At 45.3% G+C, this 17,838-nt stretch overlaps 1 protein-coding gene across 1 annotated transcript in view; it reads right to left on the bottom strand.

Moving 5' to 3' along the window:
* The window catches only part of LOC126188587 (uncharacterized), a 58,973-nt gene that overhangs the window by 8,008 nt on the left and 33,127 nt on the right, over positions 1-17,838 (bottom strand). Inside the window, exon 2 of the mRNA XM_049930189.1 lies at positions 8,111-8,320. Within this exon, the coding sequence (XP_049786146.1) occupies positions 8,111-8,320 (210 nt within the window). The remainder of the gene's footprint in view (positions 1-8,110; positions 8,321-17,838) is intronic.

Below are 17,838 nucleotides of genomic sequence, written 5' to 3'. Positions count from 1 at the left end.
AATATATTATACAAGAACTGACATGTGATTACATTTTCACGCAATTTGGGTGCATAGATCCTGAGAAGTCAGTACCCAGAACAACCACCTCTGGCCGTAGTAACGGCCTTGATACGCCTGGGCATTGAGTTAAACAGAGCTTGGATGGCGTGTACAGGTACAGATGCCGATGTAGCTTCAACACGGTACCACAGTTTATCAAGAGTAGTGCCTGGCGTATTGTGACGAGCCAGTTGCTCGGCCACTATTGACCAGACGTTTTCAATTGGTGAGAGATCTGGAGAATGTGCTGGCCAGGGCAGCAATCGAACATTTTGTGCATCCAGAAAGGCCCGTACAGGACCTTCAACATGCGGTTGTGCGTTATCCTGCTGAAATATAGGGTTTCGCAGGTATCTAATGAAGGGTAGAGCCACGGGTCGTAACACATCTGGAATGTAGCGTCCACTGTTCAAAGTGCTGTCAATGCGAACAAGAGGTGACCGAGACGTGTAACCAATGGTACCCCATACCATCACGCCGTGTGATACGCCAGTATGGCGATGACGAATACACGCTTCCAATGTGCGTTCACTGCGATGTCGCCAAACATGGATGCGACCATTATGATGCTGTAAACAGTACTTGGTTCATCCGAAAAAATGACGTTTTGCCATTCGTGCACCCAGGCGCTCCTGTCTGTGATGCAGCGTCAAGGGTAACGCAGCCACGGTCTCCGAGCTGATAGTCCATGCCGCTGCAAACGTCGTCGAACTGTTCGTGCAATTGATTGTTGTCTTGCAAACGTCCCCATCTGTTGACTCAGGGATCGAGACGCGGCTGCACGATCCGTTATAGCCATGCGGTAAGATGCCTATCATCGCATCTGCTGGTGATACGAGGCAGTTGGGATCCAGCACGGCGTTCCGTATTACCCTCCTGAACCCACCGATTCCATATTCTGCTAACAGTCATTTGATCTCGACCAACGTGAGCAGAAATGTCGCAATACGATAAACCGCAATAGCGATAGGCTACAATCCGACCTTTATCAAAGTCGGAAACGAGATGATACGCATTTCTCCTCCTTACACGAGGCATCACAACAACGTTTCACCAGGCAACGCCGGTCAAAAGCTGTTGGTGTATGAGAAATCGGTTGGAAACTTACCTCATGTCAGCACGTTGTAGGTGTCGCCACCGGCGCCAACCCTGTGTGAATGCTCTGAAAAGCATATCACGGCATCTTCTTCCTGTCGGTTAAATTTCGCGTCTGTAGCACGTCATTTTCGTGGTGGAGCAATTTTAATGGCCAGTAGCGTATTTGGAAATGGTTCATTAATAAGGGGTTGGATCCGCATTTGCCCATGATATAGCTGCGATTCTTCTTGTAATACTGGCATATAATGATTGTATAGTCTCCAATGGAAAGTTATGCCACTCTTCGGTCAGAATCTCATCAGAATCTCATCTAACTCCTGTACTTACGAGGGAGGCGGATATCTGCTCTGGAGTCTGAGCCCCAATACCGCCCACAAGGGTTCGATAATGTTCAAGTCTGGGGACTGTGCTGGCCAGCGAAGACGCTGCGGTTGAGCTGCACGCTCCTCATACCACGATTTTACTGTCGTGGCTGTATGAATTGGTAGCATTATAGTCCTGAAAAATGACATCATTATTAGGGAACAACATTTGAATCATGGGGTGCAGCTGATCACCTAAAATATTCACAAAATTGTTGGCTGTAACACGGCCTTTGATAGTAACGATTGGACCAGCAGAATACCATGATATGGCTGCCCACACCATCATACTTCCATCTCCATGCTTAGCCGTTGGAATCAAGCAATCAAGATTGTAAGCCTCTTTTGGTGTTCTCCAGACGTAAATCCTGCCAGATGTTCGAAATAACGAAAACTTTGACTCGTCGGAGCGTATGTTTCCACTGAGCTGCCGTCCAGGAGTCATGCGCCTGACACCATTTTTTACGCTTCTTTGCGTTGTTTGTCCTCACTAATGGTTCCGGTACAGCACCTCGTCCACGAATATTCACTTTATGGAGTTCTCGGCAAACAGTGTCAACAGATACGGGGTCTCGAAGACGTCTATTGACCTCTGCAGTCACTTTAGCCGACGTTTTGTGTTGTTTTGACACAATTCGTGTTAGCTTACGACGATCTCTGTCATTTAGTTTTGATTTTCGCCCACTATTACGTTTACACGATGATGTCTTCCCATGTTTTGTGTAGGCTGTCATGACTGTTGAAACAGTTACTCTTAAAACATTGAGTAAGTTGGCTGTCTTGGTTACTGAGGCTCCAGCTAATCGGGCGCCCACAACCTGCCCTCTTTGGAACTTTGTTAATTCTTTCATTTCATGGGAAGGACTGTCTGGGAATCTGAACAGCCTTTTTTCAGAAATTGGAAGTGGTCGGCCTGGAAAGACTAACTCTCTCCATAAATGAGGGACTGTGCTTCCGTCTAGGTAGACGATTTAGGGGAAACATGGCTATGCTTACCGTGAGATCGACGCCTCCCTAGTCTAAATTCTTCTTTTTCAGACAAGCGACATTTTAATCGCTGATTGGCTCCTGTCAGGATATGAAAAGCATAGTCTTGCTCCCCAAGCGTGGAAACCCCAGTACTGTGTCTGGATTGGCTGCCAGGCCAGCAGAACAGTCGAGAGGGGAGATTCAATGAGTAGAGGATAGTTCGATTGGTTTTTACAATGTGGAGGGTTTTCTTTTTCTACTGTGCCGATACTTGGTGGAAAGTAATTGTGATTCTTTACTTTCTTCAACTTCTGGTCCTCCCCTGGTGGAGAACTTCAGGTTTTTCTCTAGTGGGTGAGACTTGTAGTCTGCGATTTGTGGTGGACTAAGAGCGTGTGGCAGTTTCCAGCTGTACCAACAGTGGAAGTGCATATCATCTCAGACATATCGTGTGCCACAAGGGTGAACTCCTTCGTCCTAAATCGGCTGTCTGACAGTTCCAACACGTGCCGTTGTGGCTGTGACCCAAACTGGTTGGCCAGACCACCGAACGGGTGCACCTCACCCTGAAATCTGTTGGTATTTCAGGGCTCTGATAGGGAAGTTTCCCCTGTTCTCATAATCAGAACTCCAGTACGCATATTTTGTAAGTTTTCGTGGGTGCGTCAGAACTTTACAGCTGCCGCAGCGCGCCGCTCATCGACCACAGCGTATCGTTCTTTGCTTCTGCCTGAATGAAGGCGAAAGTGTAAAATATTGCTGCAGTGGCGTAGGGTCGTTAAATGATATTCACAGCTCCCTGTTCTCTGTGAACCATCGTTTGTAGTACACTTGGTCGTAGTTGATTCGATTTGACTAGGACTGGGCCTCAGAGTGGATTCATGTGAACAAAGTCACATTGCGTTGTAAGAGGAATTAATTCAGGGGAGAATCTGTGTAGTTTACACCCCTATAAATGCATTACCGAACAAACACTATCCCTTTTCTGATTGATGTCCGTCATTTTTTTTGTAAGAGTTATCAGCTCGATTGTCGAAATAAAAGGATGAATAAATACCTGTCATTATTTTTGTAAATTTAAATAAAACAATGTGCTCATTCACACTCCTCCAACCATTCACTGTTTTTATTTTATTGTGCTGAGACATGGACACAACAGCATTCCAAAATTCAGTCCTATTAAAGTAGCTAATCTGACGGTTAATTTGAATTCTGAAAGTGACGACAGGCATAGGCAACAAAAGTGCCTTGAGAAAATTCACTAATTTCATTTATGAAAATTAGGGATGTAACTCACGATTTGAAGACTGTTGAGAATATAATACTTTTCTTTATGTAAAAATGGCTCTGGGCACTATGGGACTTAACATCGGAGGTCATCAGTCCCCTAGAACTTAGAACTGCTTAAACCTATCTAACCTACGGACATCACACACATCCATGCCCGGGGCAGGATTCGAACCTGCGCACTTTATGTAAAGATGATAACATTTAGCGTCTCTTGAACATACATTTATGATTAAGGCAAGCGACCACTTGCAGGCTTATTCGTCTGAGTTCCATACCTTCTTGTTGAGCATTCTTCTTCTGCTTTGGCATTACAGTCCTTGATAGATCTTGGTCTGCTCGATTATCTGTTTCCATATGTTGTGCCCTCTGCTCAAGTGACCAATAGATGGAAATAAATACTGTGCGCAGTTCGAGGTCTTATATGTCGATGATTGTGAAGCATCTGTTTGTAAACTGCTTACGTTTCACAACATATAATGAATAGTCATTGGAGTTTAATCATCACCTAGAAAAAAAAACAAAGATGTCATCATGAAATTTACGGATAATGTGATCCCTTGTCTGTAAATGCACCCTTCAATGAGACACATTTTTCCTAATGATGGATGACTTAGCAGAGACCTTTCTTTGCAGATGTCTGCATTTTAGCCGTTTGTCAAACGTTCCCACCTCATCCGAAGAGAGAGCAAGAAGTTCCTGAAGAAGATGTTAGGAGAATAAAAGGGATGAAGCAGAATTTTAGAACACACGCGAACAGCATGTGTTACTCTGTGCTGTGCAGAATGAGGTGAGGCATTATCATGGAACACAAACACCATCTTGGCAAGCTTCCCTGGAGGTGTTCCTCTTGACAGCCTCTTGTAACCTCGTCAGATGATATCGGCAGTATACCGCCGTGACGGTTTGCTTCTTAGAAGCATAATCTGTTAGCTTGACACTATAACAGTCGTTAGCGTACCCATGCTTGCTGGAAAGTTCTTGCTTCTATCATTGCATATTTTCAATGATGTCAGTTTTGCTATTAATTATGATGCATGGTGTATATCGATACTACCTCGATGCAGGTTTAAAACTAAAGGAAACAAATTTTTAAATGCACAGAATGGAGTACAAACGATTTGTACAATGCCATGTTTAAAATCACTTTCGGTCTCTGAAGACGTCAAAGCGGCGGTTTGTTCCGACCTTGGCTCGTTGTACTGAGGATAACATGGAGTATGTATATACATGATGATTCAGATGCTCCTACCGATGTAGTTTTATGCAACCTGTAATTCTGTGGTGGGCGTGGTTTTTGTATCCTCTCGCTCGACACTCGCAAAATATTCCGACAGAAAAATCGAGAGGATTAGTGTAGTTAAATTTTGTACTGGGATACGTTTTCGTTGTTATTTAAGAGAACATACAAAAGCGACCATCAAACGCACTTCCAGCCCCACTCTCATCCCTCACCATTCAGGATTTCTAGTCTGTTGTTCGTGGTACTACGTCCTATCTCTGTACAACTATTTCCAGCCACATGAACTATTCCCAATATTCGACCTTTTTGGTCCCCATTGATTAGGATATTACGCCACCAGCATAGTCGCTGTTTCATTAACATTCTTAACTTAAATGTCCCGTTAGGGTAACGAAAGAAAAACGACTTTTGTGCATGTTACGCTAAAACTAGTTACGTTGCCAATTCTATCCATATTTAACCCTCACAGGCGCAGTAGTTTCGTAGTCAGAAGGCCTGACGAATACAACGATGTAATTGTTCATTTTATGCTGTTAAAATTCACAAAATGTTTGATAAAATTTAAACAAACGTCAGTTTTACAATAAGTCGCATGGAACTGCTCTGTGGAAGTGTGATACGACCGCCACTATTTTCTATATACATCAATGATCTTGCAGACAGGGTGGGCAGCAACCTGCAGATGTTTGCTGATGGTAATGTGGTGTACTGGGAGGTGTCGAGGATGAGTGACTGCAGGATGACGGAAGATGACTCAGACAAAATTTCTAGTTGGTGTTGTGAATGGCAACTAGCTCTAAGTGTAGAAACGTGTATGTTAATACGGATGAGTAGGAAAGACAAACCCAGAATGTTCCTGTAGTGTGCTGCTTGACACAGTCACATCAGTTAAATATCTACGAGTAAGGTTGCAAAGCGATACGAAGTGGAATGAACATGCAAAGACTGTAGTGGGAAAGGTGAATGGCCGACTTTTGGTTTATTGGGAGAATCTGGGGAAAGCGTGGTGCACCTATAAAGGCGACTGCATAGAGGAAACTAGTGCAACACTTTCATTAGTAGTGCTTGAGTGTTTGGGCTCCACACGAGGTTTGAGTGAAGAAAGACATGAAAGAAATCCAGAAGCAGGCTGCTAGACGTGTTACCGGTAGTTTCGAACAACACTCAAGTGTTACATAGATGCTTAGCGGGAAGGAGACATTTTTTCGAGGAACACTGTTTAGAATATTTAGAGAACTGTCATTGAAGTTGACTGAAGAGCTGTTCTATTCCTCCAACGTACATTTCGCTTGAGAACAATGAAGATAAGATACGAGAAATTGGGGCTCATATGGAGGCATACAGTTATTCTTCCCTTGCTCTGTCTACGGGTGGAACAGTACCTGTACAACCCTCCGCCACGCACCATATGGTAGCTTGTGGAGTGTTTATGTAGATAGCCGGTGGCATAATACGGCCACTCAATGAAGATCAAAAAACGTAGAATATACAGACATGCGGGTTGTATGAAACGACATCGGTAGGGGCGGGTGATCACCCTTAAGCCGTCGGCACACGGATCGTGCTGCCGAACGTTAACGTTGAGCGTGCCAAGTTGAACGTGCTGCTGAACGCTCAGGAACGATGCGACTTGTGCATATGGTACTTGGGCCCCAGCGTGGTATACGCGATCGCAACGCACTCCAGTGGCAGTTGAGGGATGTTTCTAGTTCGTAAATCACACAGTTTACTCAACGGGTGCGCGAAAAATTCCCACGTTAGCTCTATTAAAACGCACATATCCTCCATCGTCCACGAAAAGGAACGTAACAGGTCCAATCAATAAGGACACAGGCTTATAAAAGTTCCATTACAAGCATTGCGGTATAAATTTGGAATACTTCTCCGCATAAGATAAACATTTTTTCATCATTCCCACATTTAGTAAAACCCCAAGGTCTGTCTTACTTAATCACTGTTCCTATCCAGTAGCAGAATCTTTGTAACATGTGAATTATGAAGCGTAAAAGAAAAAGGAGCAAAATATATTTATACAAGTAGCGCAAGCAGTCCTGCAGATTAAACCAATCGAACGAAATCATCCCTCAAAAAAAGGTGAACTTATATTTACATAAGATCAAATATTATAGCATATACTTATGTTAACTAATAATAAAGTATCAGAACCTAATAAAAACGCGAAATGTCAGGAAAAAAATTGGAAGTATTAAGACGCGCACCACAGCCCCAACAAAGAACTCATTACTGGACAGTGACGGTACCCATTACACTAAACCAAGAACACGGTCATGGAGAGTGACGCTACTCATTAGACTAAACCAATAACATGGTTCTTGTACTTAATCATATTGTGTTAGCCTTTGCTGAAAACGTTAATCGTAGATATTTATGTTACTCAAAAATGTGTGTGGAATCTTATGGGACTTAACTGCTAAGGTCATCAGTCCCTAAGCTTACACACTAAGTAACCTAAATTATCCTAAGGATAAACACACACACCCATGCCCGAGGGAGGACTCGAACCTCCGCCGGGATCAGCGGCACAGTCCATCACTCTAGCGCCTTAGACCGCTCGGCTAATCCCGCGCGGCAATTGTGTTAGTAACTGAAGTTTAATTATAACAAGTTGTACCAAGAACAATGCGTTTTGGGTGGATCTTCAGTGTGTCGCTGCCTTCAAGTAGCCTACTCTCATAATACGCAAGTTACAATAATTATTTTGCCACGAATATATTGTTTCTCATTATTTTGTTGGAACGAATCACACAGTTAACAACAGGTTTTTCAGTGATTCTCAATTTGCTGGTGCTCAGAAACGGCATATATACATACAGGCTTGAAATGAATGTCAATATGGCGCCTCACAACGCTGTACTGAAGGGAGACGGCGTGCGTGTGACGTAGGTGGCGTTGTGCCATCTCATTGGTCAACGCTCAGAGGGAGACTCCCGAACGTGCTATTCCACGCTATGACGTCAGCAACTCGGCGTGCTCAGCTTTCGGATGCACGGTCCGTGCGCCGACGGCTTTAGGGTGACAGACGTAAAAAATTTCCGAGTGTCAGTACAGGAGAGGAGCACAGCCCCCTGGTGCTGGACTGCCGGCTCACCTCCGGGTGGTCGCGTGGCAGCCCCAGGCGGCAGAGCGCGAAGGCGAGGGCGTACTTGGCGAGGCTCTCGGCCTCCGCCGCGTCGCCGCGCCGCTGCGCCAGCGTGGCGCGCACGTCGAGCGCCGCCAGCACGCCCGCGTGGGCGCCCGCCCGCTGCGCGCGCTGCACCGCCGACTCCAGCAGGTCGTCGGCGCGCCGCTCGTCACCCCCCTGTGGCCGGCCACGCGCTCGTCAAAAGTGTCACATTGTGCCACTCGTACATCCCTAACTGTTCACGCCTGTCGGTAAACGTGAACCACGAAGCCTGCGAGGAGGAAACAAAATGAAACTTCACGGCTTGAAGAGGTATGTGATGACATTTCACGGATTGCAAAATGGAGTCAAATTTACAAAGAACTGGGCACTATGAGCCCACTTATCAGTATGATGTTTCACTCCCTCCGACCAAGCTGCATCGAACGACTCGGTTGGGAAGGTCTCCGCCGCACGGGATTAGCCGAGCGGTTTAAGGTGCTCCAGTCATGGTCTGTGCGGCTGATCCCGGCGGAGGTTCGAGTCCTCCCTCGGGCATGGGTGTGTGTTTGTCCTTAGGATCATTTAGGTTAAGTAGTGTGTAAGCTTAGGGACTGATGACCTTAGCAGTTAAGTCCCACAAGATTTCATACACATTTGAACATTTGAAGGTCTCCATGAAGCTGTTGTATCGTCTGCAGAGGAAAGCTATACTATGTGATCAAAAGTATTTGGATACCTCCAAAAACATCCGCTTTTCATATTAGGCGTATTTTGCTCCCGTCTACTGCCTGGTACTCCATACCATACGTCTGTACGCGAGATTTCAACACTCCTAAACATTCCTATATCCACTGTTTCCGATGTGATTGTCAAATAGAAACGTGAAGGGACACGTACAGCACAAAATCGTACTGGCCGACCTCGTTTCTTGACTGACAGAGAATGCCGACAGTTGAAGAGGGTCGTTATTCGTAGTAGGTAGACATCTATCCAGACCATCACACAGACATTCCAAACTGCATCAGGATACACTGCAAGTACTATGACAGTTAGGCGGGAGGTGAGAAAACTTGGATTTTACGGTCAAGCGGCTGCTCAAATGGTTCAAATGGCTCTGAGCACTATGGGACTCAACATATGAGGTCATCAGTCCACTAGAACTTAGAACTACTTAAACCTAACTAACATAAGAACATCACACACATCCATCCCCGAGGCAGGATTCGAACCTGCGACACTAGCGGTCACGCGGTTCCACACTGAAGCGCCTAGAACCGCTCGGCCACAGCGGCGAGCGGCTGCTCATAAGCCACACATCACGCCAGTAAAGGCCAAACGAAGCCTCACTAGGTGTAAGGAGCGTAAACATTGGACGCTTGAACAGTCGAAAAACATTGTGTGGAGTGACGAATCACGGTACACAATGAGGCGATCCGATGGCACAGTGTGTGTATGGCATATGCCCGGTGAACTTCATCTGCCAGCGTGTGTAGTGCCAACATTCGGAGGCGGTGGTGTTATGGTGTCGTCGTGTTTTTCATGGAGGTGGCTTTCACCCCTTGTTGTTTTGCGTGGCACTATCACGGCACAGGCGTACATTGATATTTTAAGCACCTTCTTGCTTTCCACTGTTGAAGAGCAATTAGGGGATTGTGATTGCATCTTTCAACAAGATCGAGCACCTGTTCTTAATGCACGGCCTGTGGCGGAGTGGTTACACGACAATAACATCCGTGCAATTGACTGGCTTGTACAGAGTCCTGACGTAAATCCTATAGCACACATTTGGGATGTTTCGGAACGCCGACTTCGTGCCAGGCCTCACCGACCAACACCAATACCTTTCCTCAGTGCAGCACTCCATGAAGGAAGGATTGCCATTCCCCAAGAAACCTTACAGCACCTGATTGAACGTATACCTGCGAGAGTGGAAGCTGTTATCAAGGCAACCCGTACTGAATTTCAGCATTACCGATGGAGGGCGTCACGAACTTGTAAGTCAGCTTCAGCCAGGTGTCTGGATACTTTTTATCACATAGTGTAGCTCACTACTGTTCTATCTGGTCCTTAATGTCCTGGGTATTTTCACTTGGACGCTATTGTAGTCCGAGCTGGTGGTACATATGTTCTACCTAGGATAGCTTGAGGCACTTGCAGGCCACGGGAGAAACTCAGCAATATGCAGACAGTTCATACAGACACGTGGCATGTGTGGTATCTCAGCCGGTACCAGTCGTAACTCAAGTTATTCACGAGTTCTTCACACACCATAAATCCAGCAGTAACACCACTGTGCGTCTCCCAGACGTTGGGAGAACGCACCCCACGGCATTGGTCCCTTACTTAGCTTGCAGTTATAGCGAATCTCTCGCTCAGCACGAAGTCCCAAGCGACTGGAAGAAACGCAGGTGACTCCTGTATATGGAATGGAAATGAATACCATGCTTTTTGACAGAGCGTAGGGGAACGATGCGAGAGACCGGCGCCGCCGTACTAGGCAAGGTCCTAATGGGGGTGGTTTGCCATTGCCTTCCTCCGACCGTAACGGGGATGAATGATGATGATGATGAAGACGACACAACAACACCAAGTCATCTCGGGGCAAGTGAAAAACCGAACCAGGGACCCCGTGCTCGGGAAGCGAGAACGCTACCGCGAGACCACGAGCTACGGAAGAGTACAAGAACTGACCGGCAAGATTACAGACCAACATCCTTAACATCAGTTTGTTACAGAATTCTTGAACGTATTCTCAGTTCGAATATAATAAAAGTCCTTGAGACTGATAAGCTCCTGTTCATAAATCAGCACGGCTTTAGAAAGCGTCACTTGTGCGAAACTCAGCTTGCTCCTTTTCTCACATGAGATCCTGCAAACTACGGATGAAGGGCACAGGCAAATTCCATAGTTTTACAGTTCAGAAAAGCGTTTGATACGTTACGATACTGTAGGCCAGGGCCGGCCAGAAATTCTGCACGCGTGCGGCGCTCCTGCCCATGTGCAACTTCCGGGTCACAGCGTGCGCGCCGCAGCCGTCAGCGTTCATGTAGTGCATGTTTCTACGCACGGATGTCGCTCCTCTGTTACACAAAGTGCGTTATCGACACCTCGTATGTATATCACAACTTGGGCTGTATCTGTAAGATCTGTTGCTTCATCGAGCGCAGCAGAGAAAGCAACAAAGTATTTAGCCTTATTTATTAGCTGCCTGTGCAGATCGCCGGCCATAGCACTGATACGTCTTGTCACTGTTTGTTTGGATAGACTGATTTCTTGAAACCTGCTAACGTTCGTGGGACACAAGTTTTGCAGCATCAATCAGACACCCTTTCACAAACTCCCCTTCGGAAAACGGTTTCCCAGAAACTAAGAGTTCAAGAAGTATGAGTTACTTTGACGTACAGTAAAATCGAGTTGATGTGTCTCATCCATTTTCTTAAGGACATTTAATTTTGCTTGCCGTTCTTCACTGTTGAGTACACTTCACTCGTCTTTGTGATATGTATTGTAATGTCTTTCAATTGAAAACTTTCGCTGGCCGCCTATTTTTCGGCGGCACAGCAAACACTGTGAGTTTTCGCCAACGGCTACAAAAAAGAATTGCAGTTCCCAGTCATTTTTAAACGACTGAGAACATAGATCTCCCGTCCTTTGCTTTTTCACAGTACTTGCCATTTCTCAGTACTTCTTTGTTAAGGTAACGGTCACCAGGGGTAAACGAGACTGGATATGTTGCGCTCTTGCTTGCACCACATGGAAGTGGACACACGTCTAATAACAGATGTCGCTGTCGCACGCGTGCGCACATGTGCAACACTTCCGCACGTCTGCACACTGTGCAGCGTTTGGCCGGCCCTGCTGTAGGCTGTCAATGAAGGTACGAGGCTACGGAACAGGGTCTAAGATATCTAAGTGACTCAAAGACTTCTTAACTAATACAACCCAGTTCGTTGTGCTCGACGACGAGTGTTGATCAGAAACGCTGCACGACAGGAAGCACGGTGTCTGGTGACAGAGTGTAGAGGCACCACGCATCGCAGGGGACGCGTTGTGCCCGCTGTTTATAGGGGTACAGTGCCCATGAGGAATGGTGTTACGGAGCGCTGTCGTCCGGCACCGTGTCGCGCCGCTTGCATTGGTGATTCCTGCCAGCGAAGGTCGCAGGTCGCTGTTGCATATTCACTGCTGATTTACGACCGTGTAATTTGTGCAGGACAATCCTGCTCGATACGGTGGCCCTTCATTTGTTAATCTGAGGCAGTGCGTCTTGTTCTATGGGGTGCCAGTTTTGATGGCACTGTCACTTGCCGCAATTTGGCGATATTAAAAATATTTCCGCTGAATATTGTTTTGAATGGTTCTTCTTGTGGTGAAACCTGTTTGTGTTTTTCTGTCTTTGGATTATTAATTGCAATGTACCGCCAAGCACAGTTTAACTAGTTATTATTCTTGGCGCGCTTTTCATGTTTTATAAATAATTCAGAAGCCAAGATCGCTTAAACACTGTTTACTAGATGACCGGTTTCAACACACTAAAGGTGCCATCATCGGATCAGTGAAGATATAACATGACAGGTTTGAGAGAGGGCTTACATGAGTTACACTATATACATTACTATTAGTACAGCACCACATACCTGAATGTAGCTTAACATTAACAGCAATATTTGATTAGCAACAATAGTAAAGTTGTATTGTAGTAGTAATGAGTGGTTATACCGTGGGACTGTGTGTGCACTGCTGGGACAGCGCTATCTAGTGGTCGGTTGTGAAGCACTAGACTCGCAGCAGGCAAACCGGCGCGAAAGAGGGCAGTGTCATGCCGGCCGGTCAAGCTGTGGTCATGTGTCAAATAGTTTTATTTTATTTAATTTTTTTCTTTATTGTGATTTTTATCACCTTACACAAGGCGGGCTGTCAGCAGCAGAGTACGCCGCTCTTCAGCCTTGAGTTTTACAATAAGTAATACATAGAGGGGGCACAGAGAAGACAATCAAAACGGCGGGCAAAACAATGTAGACAATAAAAAACAAAAAACAGGGAGCCGTTCACGCTGAACGAGAAAACATCACTGACACTAGTTGACACGGCGCACATAACATGGATGATGGCGCCGGTACACGTGAACAGTGGCGGCGTGACGGCGAACAAACACTAAACACAAACGAAGGCACACACACGAGACACTGATGGCGATGACCTCCGGCGCGCGAATGTTCACTGTGCGTGTGCGAGTCCGGGGGCCTGCCAAGAGAGGAGGAGGAGGAGGAAGGGGAGTGGAAGAGCGAGAGGGGAGAGCAGAGATGCCACGGGCAGGGGAGATAGGGGTAGGGAGGAAGGGGGAGGGGAAGCCCGTGGGAAGAGGGGTGGAGGGAGGGGACGGGGGAAAAGGAAAGAGAAGGGAATATAGTTTTATCTGGTGACTTCGGTTTTATATATCTGATGGAATAGAATGACATGAGAGCAGTTGTTATTTAATTTTTATTTCTGCGACAATGATTTTATATCAGCTGGTCTGCCTCATGTATCGTTATATCCAAATGATTTATTCATGTTAAGCTACATTCAGGTATGTGGTACTGTACTAATAGTAATGCATATAGTGTAACTCATGTAAGCCCTCCCTCAAACCTGTCATGTTACACTGGTCATCTAGTATAGAGTGTTTAAGCGATCTTGGCTTTTGAATTATTTCTACAACAGAGTGATCGCCCCACAACATACTATGTGTTCACTGCAAAATTTCATGTTTTACTGTCCATTTAGTGGTTATTTTTCTTATGTGTTCAGGTGTAAGGCTCGTGTGTAACTTTCGTTTCTGTGTAATGTAGTGAAGTCGTCCGTTGGCACTATTGAGATTCCTAACTTGTAAAGCACACGCACGTCCTATACAGACCCAAGCTTATTTGATGTGTTGATTCGGTATCCTCGCTACAGATGAGCTGATTATGACTTTTTATTTCTTTTGGCATCTATCTGTCAATCTTGCTCGTAACCAAGTATTTCCTGCTGTAACTTAAGTGTGTTATTTTAACCTTTTATTGGTTTTAAAATTGCCTTGATAAGTTCGTTTAATTAGTTCAAACTGTAACTCAATCGTCACGACTTTTCTTTCCTTTTTTTTAGTTTCATTTGATGGTTGGTTGCGAGTGCTTAGTTTCAGTTGTCTAAAATTAACTGGAATATTTGTTTTAAATTGTTGTGCCAAATTTCCTTTGTGGAGATTTCTGGACTATAAAACTAATTATTTTATTAAAACCTCGCTCTCCTGAAGCCCAGAACCTACCACTCCCCTGCTCCACGTATTTGCTACCATGGTAAATATCCATCACCATATCAATGATATTAGAGCGTGGTTGCATGATAAGAAATACAAGAGTAATTTGGCAAACCTAGGATCTTAGGTTAGCTGAGTTTTATTGTTTGTGACTGTTCTTTGTGTTGTGTTACACAAGTTATTTGACTGTCAAGCATTGCTACCTAAGAAGCGATTGGCATCTCACATTTAAAAAAATAATTTCTCTAGCATAAACTGTTACAACTTATTCGACTGTCAAGCATTGCTACCTGAGAAGTGATTGGCATCTCACATTAACAAAAAGAATTTCTCCAGCATAAACTGCGAATAAGGGATCATGTCACTGAGGTGAAGCTTGACAGAACTAACTCAGAGGTTGCAGGGCACTTTCGACTGCCCAATAGAGCTGACTTATCAGCATATAAGAGAGGTATTTGCAGCTGATAATGCCGGCTGCGGTGGCTGAGCGATTCTAGGCGCTTCAGTCCGGAACCGCGCGACCGCTACGGTCGCAGGTTCGAATCCTGCCTCGGGCATGGATGTGTGTGATGTCCTTAGGTTAGTTAGGTTCAAGTAGTTCTAAGTTCTAGGGGACTCATGACCTCAGATGTTAAGTCCCATGGTGCTCAGAGCCATTTGAACCTTTTTTTTTTTTTTTTTTTTTTTTTTTTTTTTTTTTTTTTTTTTTTTTTTTTTTTGCAGTTGCTAACCTGTGCTCTGAATACCCCTCTCTAAATACCTCTCATGGCAGTACTGAGTTTTTTGCAGGACAACTGCTTTTCCTGCAAGCAAGTACTGCATATTAAAGCTGAGTTAAGCCACTTGGCTAATCATGTGAAAGATTTGTCGCAGGTTAATAAGCGTAGGCAACAAGTTCCTGTTCTAGAAAAATTACAGGCAATCTGATGGAACTCCAGACCTTGGCTTGCATTTGCAGTAAGTATCGGAAGGTGGTGTTAATGTAAAAGTAGAGCACACGGCCGTGGCAGAAGGCAGTGGTGTGAGAGTGTGGCGTTGCTTTAATAAGCTTCCCAACCCCATTGATAGGATATTGCAGGGAAGAAATTGCGTCAGTTAAGTATGGAGATGTGCATTTTTTGCGGTTGATGGTTTGCTGAAAGCATCAAATTGACGCCCTTCAATGTTTGTATCTTATAGTATATCAGGTGATTTATCCTCTAGCCAAGCGTAGGGTGTGTGGGCTTGTCGAGCAAATTACGCGCTGTTAGGGGTCCCTCGAGAGGAATGCATAGCATAATTATGGTTCCGTATCCCAGTTAGTAGTAACGGAACCCTTACACGATCGCCTTTTTGTCCATCTCTCTGTCTGTCTGGTTGGCTGACTATCAAAAACCCTTTATCTCATGAACGGGTGGACGTATCATGTCGAAATTTATGCCACGTACTGATGTCTATGATATGTTGATGAACCGAAACGATGAATCTTCTAAGTCAATGCAACCAAAAGATATGGCCTTTTATGTCACATATTTTAATACTCGCAAACTCACTCATCAAAAACTTAGAGAGTACCTCCCGTTGGCCTAGAATCATGAAATTCGTCAAGAAGGAAGGTTTCACAGTGCAACCAAAGGAAAAAATTCGGAAACTGTAAATTTATAATTATATCAGAAGAAAAAATGTGTCAAAAGAAAAAGACAAAAACAAATATACATCTCACAGAAGACTACAAATATTTTCAAAAACCACAAAGTAAAAGTTCCGTTTTCAGTATCCAATAAACAACAACAAAAACTAATGCATAATATAAAGTGTAATCATGACCCATATTCAGACTCTGCAATATACAAAGTAACATGCCAAGAATGTTCCGTGTTCCACCTATGAAAAACAGGCCGAAATTTTATCACCAGATATACAGAACACATTTAAGCCTACACTCACAACAGAAACACAACATCAGCAATAGCCACAAACATAAATAATACAGGACACCCATTTCGAAAAGTAGTACAAAATGCCAAATGGCTCCACCAAATAAATGCAAAGACATAAAATGGATTTTTAGTGGAAGAAGTGGAGATAAATTCACATTACCGACAATATGAAGACTAAATATTGATAGTACCTACTTAAATAAAAATAGTAAGACACAGAAGTAAGCAATGTTGTAAAACAGATTTAAGTAAATTATGATCCAGATTGTTAAGACAAATTCCATGGAGGAAAAAAAAAACAAGGGAGAGGCGCTATACACTTACGCTGTACATTTTTTTGAAGGGGTCTTAAATAGCCCAAAACTTTGGCGGAATAATGGTTACAATCGATTCGTAATCACTATTTCTATCATTCCACTTTTATTATATTTGTATGGATAGGAAATGAAGCTGGAACTCGGAAACCATTGCTTGTATGCTTACTGGTATTGCTCCTTCATTTTCAGCTTTCAACTCATATGCCCAAAATATTTAATGTTTCCGTTTGAAAAAACTTACCTATGTGTTCTTTGCTAACAAATAAACGTGTGCCATGAGGAAAGAAGCAAGGCATGCTAATGTACACTCCTGGAAATGGAAAAAAGAACACATTGACACCGGTGTGTCAGCCCCACCATACTTGCTCCGGACACTGCGAGAGGGCTGTACAAGCAATGATCACACGCACGGCACAGCGGACACACCAGGAACCGCGGTGTTGGCCGTCGAATGGCGCTAGCTGCGCAGCATTTGTGCACCGCCGCCGTCAGTGTCAGCCAGTTTGCCGTGGCATACGGAGCTCCATCGCAGTCTTTAACACTGGTAGCATGCCGCGACAGCGTGAACGTGAACCGTATGTGCAGTTGACGGACTTTGAGCGAGGGCGTATAGTGGGCATGCGGGAGGCCGGGTGGACGTACCGCGGAATTGCTCAACACGTGGAGCGTGAGGTCTCCACAGTACATCGATGTTGTCGCCAGTGGTCGGCGGAAGGTGCACGTGCCCGTCGACCTGGGACCGGACCGCAGCGACGCACGAATGCACGCCAAGACCGTAGGATCCTACGCAGTGCCGTAGGGGACCGCACCGCCACTTCCCAGCAAATTAGGGACACTGTTGCTCCTGGGGTATCGGCGAGGACCATTCGCAACCGTCTCCATGAAGCTGGGCTACGGTCCCGCACACCGTTAGGCCGTCTTCCGCTCACGCCCCAACATCGTGCAGCCCGCCTCCAGTGGTGTCGCGACAGGCGTGAATGGAGGGACGAATGGAGACGTGTCGTCTTCAGCGATGAGAGTCGCTTCTGCTTTGGTGCCAATGATGGTCGTATGCGTGTTTGGCGCCGTGCAGGTGAGCGCCACAATCAGGACTGCATACGACCGAGGCACACAGGGCCAACACCCGGCATCATGGTGTGGGGAGCGATCTCCTACACTGGCCGTACACCACTGGTGATCGTCGAGGGGACACTGAATAGT

The sequence above is a fragment of the Schistocerca cancellata genome, chromosome 5 (genome assembly GCF_023864275.1).
Source record: "Schistocerca cancellata isolate TAMUIC-IGC-003103 chromosome 5, iqSchCanc2.1, whole genome shotgun sequence".
Lineage (NCBI taxonomy): Eukaryota > Metazoa > Arthropoda > Insecta > Orthoptera > Acrididae > Schistocerca > Schistocerca cancellata.
This window is presented reverse-complemented; position numbering and strand designations above follow the sequence as displayed.